General features: G+C 54.9%; 1 protein-coding gene across 3 annotated transcripts in view; it reads left to right on the top strand.

Moving 5' to 3' along the window:
- The first annotated feature begins 10,513 nt into the window (after positions 1 to 10,513).
- Positions 10,514 to 12,728, top strand: part of Sorcs2 (sortilin related VPS10 domain containing receptor 2) — a 325,891-nt gene continuing 323,676 nt past the window's right edge. Inside the window, exon 1 of one of the 3 annotated variants that reach the window (XM_078020969.1) lies at positions 10,514 to 11,111. In XM_078020969.1, coding sequence (XP_077877095.1) covers positions 10,632 to 11,111 — 480 coding nt within the window. In that variant the 5' untranslated portion in view covers positions 10,514 to 10,631. The remainder of the gene's footprint in view (positions 11,112 to 12,728) is intronic. The other 2 variants (XM_078020968.1, XM_040292139.2) reach the window with 2 other exon arrangements.

The following is a 12,728-nucleotide window of genomic DNA, read 5'->3' as shown; positions in this document are numbered from 1 at the left end:
CCAATGAGATTTTGATAGGCATTGTATTGAATCTATAGATAAATTTTTGGAGAAATTTCATCTTGGCAATATTGAATAACCCAGGAATGTGGGATGTTCTCCATTTATTTAGGTCATCTATAGTTTATCTCAGCAATGTTGGTAGATTTCCACGTGGGTCTTACATTTCTTTGTTAAATTTGTTCCTAAACATTTTTTAATGCTCCTGTGACTGAATTGTCCATTTCATTTTGAACTGTCTGTGGCTAGTACTTGAACGCGATGGCTTCGCACATAGATACCGCATCACCCGACTCTCTCCGACCGAGTCCTTCCTGCAGCTTCCGGCTTAGTTCACCCCTCTGTTTCTAGTTTCTTCAAATAGAAGCTGAGGCTGTCTAAGACTTTCTCTTCTTGTGACTTAGACCTTGAAGGTATGGATCCCTCCCTAGGACTCCAACGTTGTTCATAGATCGTGGGGAGTTTTCACGGGTGTCAAGTATCTTCTGATTTCGTGTCATGATTTCTCCTGTGGCCCTGGAGTTATTGATTTGGACCTGTGCAGTTCAGTTCTGAGTTACTGGGCTCTCAGATTTCCTTCTGTTAGAGTGCAGTGCGGTCTCACTATGGCCGGGGAGTGTGTTCCACGAGATGGCCATCCTTTACCAGGGGTGGCCTGGCACACCTCATGTCCTAGGGAAAGTCCCACAAATGCTCAAAGAGAGCACAGGTCCTGGGGCAGGGGTGGGCGGGTCAGCAGTGGGTTTCAGTTGTCTCTGGTCTTGGTTGTTTTTCTGGTTATGGAGAGTGGGTATTCCTCAAAAGTCATTGTGAAATTGCCTGGTTCTCGTTTTAGTCCTGTGAGGTTTGCTTTGTGTCTACTGAGGCTGTAGCAATAGGGGTGTATGTTTTAATTTCTGTATCTTTTTGACAGGTCCACTCTTATGCTTTTGGGTCGACCCTCTTTGTGGATGGCAGTACTTTTTGTCTTAAAGTTTATTTTGTTGAATATTAAAATAATCACTCCCCAGCTCTTTCATGGCCTAATTGTTCCTTTAACCTATTTGTGTCTTTGAATGTAAGGTATGACTCTTGCGATAGTGTATGGTTGTATGTTGTTTATTTATCCAGTCTGAAGATCTCTGCCTTTGATGAGGGTATTCAATGACACACATTCAATGTGATTTGTATTTTAGTTATTTTCTGGGTGATTGCTTTAGAAACTACAAAATATATTTTTCAAATATTTATTTTTTAGTTTACAATATCTTTATTTTACATTTATGTGGTGCTAAGGATTGAACCCAGTGCCTCATGCATGGTAGGTGAGCACTCTATCACTGAGCCACAATCCCAGCCCCACTACAAAATATTTTTAAGGTCAATTTTCAGATTAATCTTAACTCATTCTGATCAACTCTAGGAACTTCAGTGTAGCCCCCCCCCCCACAACTGTGTGTGATTATTGGCACATAAAGATGACACATGTGTATGTCTATATGCCACATTTTAAAAATCCATTCATCCACTGAAGGGCATCTAGGTTGGTTCCACAGTTTAGCTATTGTGAATTATGCTGCTATAAACATTGGTGTGGCGGTGTCCCTGTAGTATGCTGTTTTTAAGTCCTTTGGGTATAGTCCGAAGAAAGGGACAGCTGGGTCAAATGGTGGTTCCATTCCCAGCTTTCCAAGGAATTAAAAGAGAATAAAATCATGGCATTTGCAGGTAATTGAATAGCTTTGGAGAAGATAATGCTAAGTGAAGTTAGCCAATTCCCAAAAAACAAATGCCGAATGTTTTCTCTGATATAAGGAGGCTGACTCATAGTGGGGTAGGGAGGGGGAGCATGGGAGGAATAGATGAACTCTAGATAGGACAGAGGGGTGGGAGGGGAAGGGAGGGGGCAGGGGATTAATTGGTGGAATGTGATGGACATCATTATCCAAAGTACACGTATGAAGACACGAATTGGGTCTCAACATACTTTATATACAGAGATATGAAAAGTTGTGCTCTGTATGTGTAATAAGAATTGTAATGCATTCTGCTGTCGTGTATTTAAAAAATAAAATCAATAAAAAAGGATGCCACATGTGCTTTGCATCTTTTTGTTGTTACAAACCCAACAATCTACTGTTATAATTAATGCTACGTCTTTTAAGTAACTGAAGATATATTGAGAATGCTTCACATTAGCTTTCCTATTTGCCATTCTCATGCACCTTATTTCTTCCTACGGGTTTCACTGACCATATGTCTGGGGCTGTTTCATTTCTACCTGATGGGCTTCCATTAGCATTTTTTTCTTGTTTTTTTTTTTTTTGTGTGGATCTAATAGCAAAATATACCACAAAAAATGTGAGAAATGCAAAAAAGCAGCAAAATGTCATCTCTACCCTACGGAGAGGGCAGCCTCTAAGGGTCTCCAGAGGTTGGAGTTGGTAATAAAACAAACGAATGAACAAGGAAAAACTATTATAAATGTGATCAAAGGGCTAAAGGAAAGTATGACAATAAGTCAATAAATCATCTTAATAAGGAGGAAAACTGCTATGAAAGAACCCAAAGGGGAAGTCTGGAGTCAGAGTAAAATAATGGGGAAAATTTGCTTATTTATCGACTTCTTATTATCATACTTTCCTGTACTCCTTTGATCACATTGATGATAGCTTTGGGTGTTTGTTTCACTACCAAATCCAACTTTTGGAGACCCTCAGAAATCACATGTCTCCATAGTGGAGAGATCATACTTTCCTGTTTCTTTGCATTTTTCACTTTCTGTTGTTGAACGCGGAACATTTTAGGTAGTACCTGGTGCAGTGGATTTTGACTCCCCTCGGAAGACTGTTGGCTGGTTTTGTTCTTGCTCAACAGCTCACCTGGGCTTACCCTGTGGACCCTTTCTCCTGTGTGTAGTTGCGGATGCTCAGTTTTTTTTTTTTTTTTAATTTTTATTTTCAGCCCGGCTTTTGGACCCCTGTGTCTGCAGAGCACGGAGGTTCAGCGTCCGCTGTGCGCCCGGCACTGCTAAGCTTCTGGAAAGACAGTGGTGAGCAAACCTGCCCACTGCCCCGGGACACTCGTGTGCTCAGAGGAGGACGGCTGTTTCGCAGGAAAGACCCTTGCGAGGGCCAGTCTTGAGGTACACCCGTGCTTTTCTGCTGGTCTAGAGGAAGGCAGGGCCCTTCCCAAGGAGATCAGCTAGTTTTAACAAGGCTAAAAGCCTTCAAGCCACAATTCTCAACCAGAATTTTGTGAGAATTCTTAAATTTAAATGAAGCATCAATTTCCTATTCAGTAATCTGTTAGCAAAATTTTTGATTTCTGAAATGAATCTTAAGAGCAAGAATATCAAGAGGCCACTTTCAAAACATCTGTTAGAGCGGAGCTTTGAAGCCCTCTTCTCCAGAGAAGTTCGATGGCAGGAGGCCCTTGGCCCCGCACGGTGACAGTGTCAGGGAGCTGCAGTGTCCAGACACTTGCCAGGGGATCTGGGCCGCCTGGGCCTGGGCGATGCCAAGCAGCCACACGGAAACTGAGATTCAGCTGAAGAACCGCAAGCTTTGTCTATGACGACGAATGACCTGACGTTTGGATTTAGCAGCGTTTTGACCAGATCTCGAGTCGCCCTCTGGGAATTCCTAAGTATCACCTCAGAAGGATTTATGGTGTCGCCCATTTTACCTTCCTGTTCTCTGTTCTCTTCCCGGGTGGCCTCATTCAGCAGTTATGCCCAAATTTATGTCTCTAGCTCTGACCATCTCCTGGTGGCCATTTCCAAAGCCCTCCTGAGAGTCCCTGCTGGTGTGGCAGTGACAGAATCACCAAATGTCCATGTGCTCCTGTATCTCCCAGCCTCCCTTGCAGGTGAACCCAGACTCTGGCCAGTGGGATGTGAGCACCCGCACCACCTCCTGGTCCCATCCTTACGAGACGTCCTTGTGACTCCCTGGCTCTCTTCTCTAGCCATGTGACCAGGGAGTCACTTGTTCCAGATGACAAAGCTGCAGGATGGAGGAGGGGTGCCTGCATTTTCATTCTCATCAGAAGTGGGCCTTTCTTGGGGTGCACCCTGACACTTGGGGTTCATTTGTCACTGCAACCCAGCCTGGCTGCACCTCCAGGGTGTCCCACAGACACGTCAGAGGGCACCTGTTCAACGTTTTTCCAGGCACCTTCTCCTTTAGATTTGTCTGTGTCCTAGGCAAGTGGCATCGCTGTGCCCCCAAACACCTCAGGGTCTCTCAAGTGTTGCTGGACTTCTCTTTCTCACATTGCACTGCCAGGGTCCTGGGGCCACCTCCGCACGCTCCTCCTGACCCCTCCCTGTCCTCCTGTTCAGGTCTCGTCATGTCTCCCTGGGCTGATGCCGTGGCTTCCTAGCTGATCTCTGTCTCTTCTCCCTCCAGCTGTTAGAAGCTTCCAGAATTAACTTTCCCAAATATGAATCTGTCATTCCTTTTCTTGAAAACCCTAGAAGGTTCTCGTTGACCTCAGAATAGGCTAAACGCCTTAGTATTAAACACCTGCAACCTCTGGGCTCACCGTCCCCTCGGCCTCATGGTCACTGCTCCAGCCTACACAGCTGGCTGTCACCTCTCCACCTGGGGCCACCAACCTCATGCCTGTCCCTCCAGCGTGCTGTGCTCAGTTTTACTTCTGCTGAGTCCTGACCCATCCTTCAAGGCCTGCTCCAAGGTGCTTTCCTCCCATGCCAACCTCCTGGGCAGAGTGGATTCTCCCTTCTCTCCTCCTTCCACCAATTCAGCACATATTTCCCTAATAGCTTGTGTTCTCTAGGGTGTCAGAGCTGTTAAGCAGACATAAAGAGCTCTAGGGTCAAAAAGTTGGGGTAACAATGGAATCCATCAAAATCCAACCAATATTTAAAGTGCAGAACTTTCCAGTCCTTACCTGCGAGCACCATGTGCCTCTACCTCTGCTGCTGCGCATTTCTGCAGAGTTGCGCGTGGGCTTACCTTCTCTGGGAGCCCTAGGGCAGTCCGTCCTCATTCCCAAATGGGGAACCAGAGCACGCAGCTGGCCAGTGACCAAGAGGAGAGAGCCAGATAAGTGCTGGAGATGGAGAGGTGGGCACACCCTGGAGGCTACTCACCAGCATGGTGGCACCCACCCAGCAGGTTGGGACTCCCTGCTTAGCCCTTGGCCTTGAGAGGTGCTTGCCTTGTGACTGTGCACACTGCCCAGCCAGGCACATGTGCACAGGACAGAGGAGCTGAGAATTTGCAGTCACGGCCCCACCTCACCACAGCAGGAGGTGTGTGTGTGCCGTCAAGGGGACTTGCTGGTGTGCGTTTCAGCAGTACACACCAAGCCTGGCCCTTCCAGGTATTCTCCCACCCCCTCCAGACACCCTGGGGGGCAGTTCAGCTGTGTTGCCAGGGTCCACTGTGACTAGAGGCTTGGTCCCAGGGTGGGGCCTCTAGGACTAGAGCCTTAAGAGTTGGGGGATCAGGAGGTGCTCTGGGAAGTGTCCTGGGACCCCGCCTCTGCTTCCTCATTCCGGTTTTAGTCTTCCTCTTGTCCCCTCTCGGTCTCCGGCTTGTTGTCTGAGCCCATGAGGGCAGGCCTTGGCCTGCTAGTTCCTGCCACTCCCTGGGCCTGGGACAGTGCCAGGCATGTGGTGGGCACGCAGCAAACATTTGGTGAATGGGGAGACAGAGCAGCCCTTTGCGGTGGATTAGCTGTGCTTCTCGCTGCAGGGCCTGGCCGGCCCACAGAGGTGGTGTTCCAAGGGTCAAGAAGTCCCCACATCCACCAAAAAGCAAATGCTTTGAGAACTGCAAAGAGCTGCAGACCCTGACTTCCCGGCTCCCCTCCTCTGGGGGTGTGGCCGGTCCCACCTCTGGCTCACCATGGCACCCTCTCTCCTGCGGATGCCTTTCCTCAGGCCCCACTCAGGCTCCAGTTCCAGGCCTGAGTCAGGCTCTGACCCGCTGTGCCCACTGCCTGGCCCACTGCCCCCACCAGATGACCAGATCCTGGCACCTGATCCTTCTTGCCCAGGCCGTCCCCTCTAGCCCTTGTCGTTTGCTAAAGTCATCAGGAGACGTCTCTGAAAGTCACTACAGATTGTCCCAAGAGTGGGAACTGAAAAGGTTCTCCTCCAGCCAGAGGCAGTGAGGGGGAAAGAGGTGGCCTCCTCCGGTGGAGTCCCCCAGCAGCCTGTCCCCGGCTTGCCTGCCTGCCAGGCCCTCCCACTCCTGCCTGTGGGGTCCTTACCTGTCTCTGAGGCCAACCCTGCTGAGGGGGAGACATAATTTGACCTTTGTCACATTTGTAAAGTTGAATTAAAATGTTATCTCTAGAGATCTCCAATAACTTAAAAAGTCAGGGGACTTTCAAAGCACATGTGGGTGACTGACTGCTGGAAAGACCTGCTCCCTCCTCCTGCTGGGGGTGGGCATGGCCAGGGCCCCAAAGGAGTGCATTTTGAAATCAAAAGGTTTGCGTGGGGTTTTGCTGGCCCACCTGGCTGTACCCCGCCCTCCTGTTGGTGGGGTCTTGCTGTGTTGCCCGGCTGGACTTGCTCTTGTGAACCTCCTGCACCGTCGTCCTGAGTAGTGGGGCTACAGGGGTGGGCAACCGTGCCTGGTTTTCCTGAATCTTTATAAAAAGCTATGCCGTGGGGCTGGGGCTGTGAGTCAGTGGTGAGTGCTTGCCTAGCGTGTGCAAGTGCACGTATACACACACACACACACACACACACACACACACACACACACACACACACGGCTGTGGGCTCACAGTTGCCTGCACCTCTGAATCACCCAGGGAGCTTGGAGATGACTGAATAATGGAGTTCCCACAGCCTGGGGTCAGGAAAAGGACCTGGGTACTGGGCTTTTTCCCCAGGTGACTCTAATATCCAGCCTGGGCCTGGAATGCAGGGTTAGCACAGTGGCTCTCAAACTCAGAACCGCTGACGGGCTGAGGAAACACGGACGCTGATCCCAACCCCGCACCTCTGCTCTGCAGGTCTGTGTGGGGCCAGGTCCCTGTGAACGCTGCAGGTGCTGCTGGTCCAGGGACAGCACTTTGAGGACCACTGGGTTGGGGCAGGGCCATTTTACAGGGGAGGTCACTTGGAACAGGGGAAGGCAAAGAGTCTGAGGCAGGACCTGGGAGTAGGACTTTGTCCTTAGGGTCAACTGCTAACCCCAAGTGCCTTCCTCCCCTTCATCTTCAAATTGGGGAAACAGTCCCTGTGCTCTATAGATGTCACAAGGTCACTGAGCCCCGCCCCTAGAACCACGCTTGGCCCACATGCCCAGTAGGAGCTCATGATGGTCATGGTCACAGTTGCTGGAACTACTGCTGCTCCCGTGACCTTCCTCCCTCGGTCCCCCCAGCAGCTCCCCTTCCCTCAGGCTGTCAGGTGCTCCCTGGGCCACCCGCTCCTCTGGTGTCACTGTCTGTTTACCTGGGACCCTCCCCATCAGACTGTGAGGGAGGATTCCCTGGAGGCCCGTGTGTGGCCTGGAGCTGGGAGCAGAGCTGACGAGGGTGGGTGACTGGGGCTGGGCTCCATCTCAGGGCCCCAGCATCGTGACCACAGGGTCCAGAGCCTGGGGGAGTCTGGTACTTGTCCAGTGCACCCCAAGTGCCGGACGCTGAGTTCAAGCATCCACAGGTGCTTGGTGAGTGGCACCTGAGGAGGCTTCATAACCAGGGCTCCATCAGCCCTTCACACCCTGGTGCCCGCCGAGCCTGTGGCCACCTGGGAGGGCACCACTGACCCTGCCTCTGCGGCCTGGGTCCCCTCTCTCCTCCTCTGGGCACGTGCCAAGGGGGCCAAGCAGCTCTCCTTTGCTGTCGGCACTGTCCCCATCCTAGGTCCCCGAGTCCCTGGGGTGGGTCACTAGAGAGGCAGAGCTCAGGAAGTAGGGGGTGCCTGGAAGGGGGTGACGGTCCTGCAGGTTCCCCTCCGTCCTCTCCTCCTCTGTCCCTGCCAGCCAGCTCCTGGCCGCCACGGCCTCTCCCTGGACCTGAGAAGGAAGAGCCTCCTGAGTGGCTTCCTGTGCCTGTCCTCACAGCAGCGAGGACGGTGGCTATAAAGATGCCAATACTCTCACTCCCCCACTTAAAACACTCCAGCGCCTCTCAGCAGCCTGTGAATACAAATCGGGTCCCGAACGCCTGCTACTCCCTGGGCACACCAGCTCCTCCCCACCCCCCTCTTCCCAAGTGCCTGTGGCCAGCTCCTTCTTGCCGTGGGCCCTCTGTTCTCAGCCACCTCCTAGGGACCGGGAGGCAGGGGCTTCTCTGACCCCTTGTCTCCTTCTCTGATCCTCAGAGGGCAGCCTCTTCTCTTCTGGTTACTTACTAGTAGCAAAATTGATTTCCCTTAGTATCTATCCACCCCGCTGAGACCAAGGCTCCCCAAGAGCCTGGGTTTATTGTCCATCTCCTTCATCACAGAGTCCCCACGTTCAGCAATGTCTGTGAGCCAAATGACCTGGGGGGGGGGTCATGATGGCTGTGGGCTCTGAATACACAGGAAGGACAAGCCCTGTTCTTTGCAATGCCTGTAGCCTCACTTGGGCACAGACTGTTCTGGAAAGAGCCCTGGTGGGGCACCGTGCTACCTGCATTCCAGGCCTGGACCCCCTCCCCGACTTGTGAGGGCCCCTAACCAAGTCACTGAGTGACGCGAGCCTGGTGTGAGCGGGGATGGGGGGGCATGTTTTCTCCCCGCTTGGCTGGGCAGCTTGCCCTGGAGCCCGAGGGGTGAAGGGCTGAGAGCCCTACACACTGGTGACCCCAACGCTGGTGGCACAGGAGGGCCACTGGGTCAGAGAGCCAGGGCTAGAATCTGGCCTCTGACATACTGGCTGGGTAACCTCGGGGGTCCCTGAGCTCTGAATCTGTACCTTATGTGTAAGTGGGGACAACTGTACATATGTACTCTGCAGTCTGGTCATGACAGTGATGTCATAACTGCAGCAGCCCCCCAGGAGCAGAGGCCCTATTTTCTTTTTGAGCCCTCAGGAAACTGCCCATGGTAGGTGCTCAATAGTTTGCCACAGGTTTCTTGAAGATAATACTTAGAGGCCTTCTGTTATTTAAAACAAAACGAAACAAAATACTAGACCCTGGAAGAGAGCTTAGGGGTGGTGGGGCCTCCCCTTCAACTCCCAGGGTGTGAGTGGAGCCGGGGGAGTCTGGACAGGGGCAGGTGAGGGTCTAGGCTGGGATGACCTGGCAGCTCTTCTCTGAGCCTGGGGGCTGTGCTCCCCGTCAAGCCCTCTCCCTGGGCCCCCTGCCTGGCACCTCGCCCCAGCCCCTCACCAACCCTGCTCTGCTCTCTGCCTGCTTTCTAGGCCAGACCTTCCTGCAGTTGGCAGCGCCCCTCCTCCCGCACCCTGGAGTCTGATCTGACTGCACGCAGTGTCAAGGCCTTTCATGACACTGAGCCAGAGCTCCCTGTCTGTCCCCTAGCCCCAGTGCTGGGCACAGGTGGACCCTGGTGACTACTGCCTGTGCCACTGATAGTGTCTCCTGGGGAGGGCACTGGTGTGTCAATCCCTGGGGGCCACAGGGAACCCCATTTGCTACCTTTCCTAAATGTTGGAGACTGCACCCCTTTGCCCTGCTCCGCGTTCTCTCTGGAAAGAAGACCCCAACTAAGAGACGAGGCGTGATGGGGTCCTCAGCCTGGGATCTAACTCAGAGGGCTCTGGGGAAGGACAGAGGTTAGGTGGGCTCTGGCCTAGCTGAGTGTAGTACTGACCCGGACCCTGGCCTTGCCAGGGGATGCTCCTGCCCTTCGTGTCCCCAAGGCCAGCCTGGTTCCACTAGGGGTGCCCCATGGTTATTTTTATAGATATCAAACTGAAGTAGCCACATGACCTTGGACGAGAACTTTTTGTACTCTGAATCAGTTTCCACAAGCTTCATGGTGGCCTCCCAGTTCCTCTGGGACCTCTCCAAGTTGCTCCCACCCAGGCCAGTCTCTTGTTCAGGGGCTGCCCCCAAACGAGTCCCTGGGGGTGGGAGATAAAGCCTTGGGGTGGGCTTTGCATCCCCCCACATGCCCTTCTCAGGTCTCCATGTCCTCGGGTCCTTCCCTGTGCCTCTCAGAGTCCCAGAGGAGGACCGCTTCCAGGCTTTTCTGGTCCAGCTCTCTGGAATTGTTTTGTCTGAAAGCCTTCCGCTAGGGTGTGGTCTGTCTCCTTCTGCAGACTGGGGTTCCCTGAAAGGCCTGGCTGTACCCCCAGTGCCTGGAACCCTGGCTGGACTAGAATGAGTGCTCAGTAAATACCCAAAGAAAGGAAGAAAGGAAAGAGGCAGAGAGAGTAGACAAGGAGGCCAGGCGGAGGGTAGGAAGAGGGAGGAAAGGCATGGGCCAGGAGCTGAAGCCTGGCTCGGAACCTGGGGCCCTCAGGCCAGATCACAGCTGTGCGCGCTCGCTCACGTGGCGGGCGCGAGCTGGCCGGCAGGTGGCGATGCGCCCTCGGCTGCGGGCGTCGGCGAGCCCCAAGTCCCCTCCTCCCGCGGCTCCCTCCCCTCGCCGGCTCCTTTCTCTGCGCTCTCGCTCGCGCTCCCCGGCGCCCTCCCGCTCTCCCGGCCGCGGAATCCCTCGCCGCGCCGCCCGCCGCCGGCCCCGCCGCCGCCCCTCGGCCACCATGGCGCACCGGGGGCCCCTGTGCTTCCCGAAGAGCCCCGGCCCCGCCGCCGGAGCCCCGAGCCGCGGGGCGCCTCCGCTGCTGCGCTGGCCGCGCTCGCGGCCGTTCCTGTTGCTGCTGCTGCTGCTGGCCGCTTGCAGGGCGGCCGGGCGCTCCCCCGAGCCCGGGCGCCTGGGTCCTCGCGCGCAGCTGACCCGGGTGCCACGGAGCCCGCCTGCGGGGCGCACGGAGCACAGCGGCCGCGAAGACCGGCAGACGCGCGGTCCAGAGCCCGGCGCCCCGGGTCCGGATCCCAGTCCTGCTCCGGGTCCTGGTGAGCACGGCGCCCCCGCTTTGGGCAAGGGGCGCTGGGCGCGCGCGGCGCCAGTGGCCGGAGTGGCTTCGCGGGCGCAGGTCTCGCTCATCAGCACGTCGTTCGTGCTCAAGGGGGACGCGACACACAACCAGGCGATGGTGCACTGGACGGGCGAGAACAGCAGCGTAAGTGGCCTCGCGCGCTCCCCCTCCCCGCGACCCCTGCCCGGGACACCTCGGGGAGATTGTCACAGCCGCCCACTTCCGGACCACCCCGCAGTCACCCCCCCACTTCTCAGACACTTGGGGACGCGGTCACCTCGGCGGCGCCCCTACTGGCCTCTGGTCACTGGCTACTTGGGGAAAGGTCTCCAAATGCATGAGCCTCTGTCTATGGGGCATTCCCGTGTTCTGGTCCCCGAGCCGCCTCCGGGGCTCCAACCTGGCCTTTACATCCTGGGTACCAGGGAAGGTCCTAAAGGTTTCTGGACCCCTGGCCACCTTGGGTGCCTCCAGGTACCCAGGGGCCACACAGCTGGGTGTTGCTGGATGGCCCCCACACTCCACTCTGCTCAACATGGGGCAGGAATTTCTGGCTGCAGGATCCCCCCACCGTGGTCTACCCTGTGGATCAGCTCAGCCTCATGTGCTGTTCTGGGACTCTCCTTATGGTATTGCCTCTCTCCCTGGATTCTCCTGGTGCAACCTCTAGCTGCCCTGAGGTTCCTCCTGAGGGCATATGGATGCTACTGGACCTTCAAATCCCCAGGGGTCAGCATCAGCATTACTTGGGATCTGTCTGGGCCACCTGCAAGCCCCCTGCCCGTCCTCCTTTCACATGGGGCCACATTGATTTTCTTTGTAGCTGGAAGTTTGTCACCCCTCCCCCTCTGCCTCTACCCACCAGCCATGGTTAACAGCCCTCCCAGATTCAGCCCCATTCTTTGGTGCTGCACCCCTGGGTCATGGGGGTCCCTTCACTCTTTCTGGGGATGCTGCTTCAGTCTTGCTTTTCCTGGTGAAAGACTGGTGGTCACTGTGGTTACCTCTGGGCAGCCCCAGTGGACGAGTTCTGGAGAAGGGCAGGGTGGCTGTGGTTCTCAAGGTAGGGTGCATTGTGTGGGGAGGGGGAGGGCAGTCTCCCTCGTTCCCTTGCATTACTGTTCACTCAGGTCTCCCAGTGGGAGAGCCCACCTCTTGTTACTCCCCAAAGTTCTGAGGAGGCAGCATAGGGCTGCCTATGGGGTGGAGAGGGTAGGGGTCTCCTGCCCACTGGCTTTCTGTGACCAGGAAGCTGCAACCTGCCGGACGGCTCTTACCCCTCTTCTCTCTGCACCCCTGGCTACTTCCAGGAGCTTCCATGTTTGCTGGGGAAGGGATGGGGAGGGGTAAGGCACAGCTCTGAGTGGACTTGACTGACCAGGACCCCGTGCCTGCTGTCTCTCCCTCAAACTGGTGGCTTCCAGGGTACAGTTACCTCAGAGGGCAGAGCTAACTCCCTTTCCTGGAAGAAGTGGGCCCAGCTGGAGCCACCCACTGATGGGGGTGCCTTACAGAAGATAGCAGGTGCCCCTCCCTAGAAGAACGTGGGGCCACTCTCCCCCCTGTATCTTGAGCCAGGTGTGTCAAGGTGTGCAGCTGTGCTCAGCCCTCGCTTGCCCACTGGTGCTCCCACCAGCCCCGCACCCTCAGCCATACAGCAGGGCTGAGAGGCAGCTCAGGAACCAGGCAAGTAAACAGTGAGTGCCAACCCTGCAGAGCTGGACTGGCCAACCCAACTTTCCCACCCAGACTGCCAGCTTG

Source organism: Ictidomys tridecemlineatus, chromosome 9, assembly GCF_052094955.1.
Source record: "Ictidomys tridecemlineatus isolate mIctTri1 chromosome 9, mIctTri1.hap1, whole genome shotgun sequence".
Classification (NCBI taxonomy): Eukaryota; Metazoa; Chordata; class Mammalia; order Rodentia; family Sciuridae; genus Ictidomys; species Ictidomys tridecemlineatus.
Note: the sequence above shows the minus strand (reverse complement) of the source record. Positions and strands in the feature narration are given on the sequence as shown.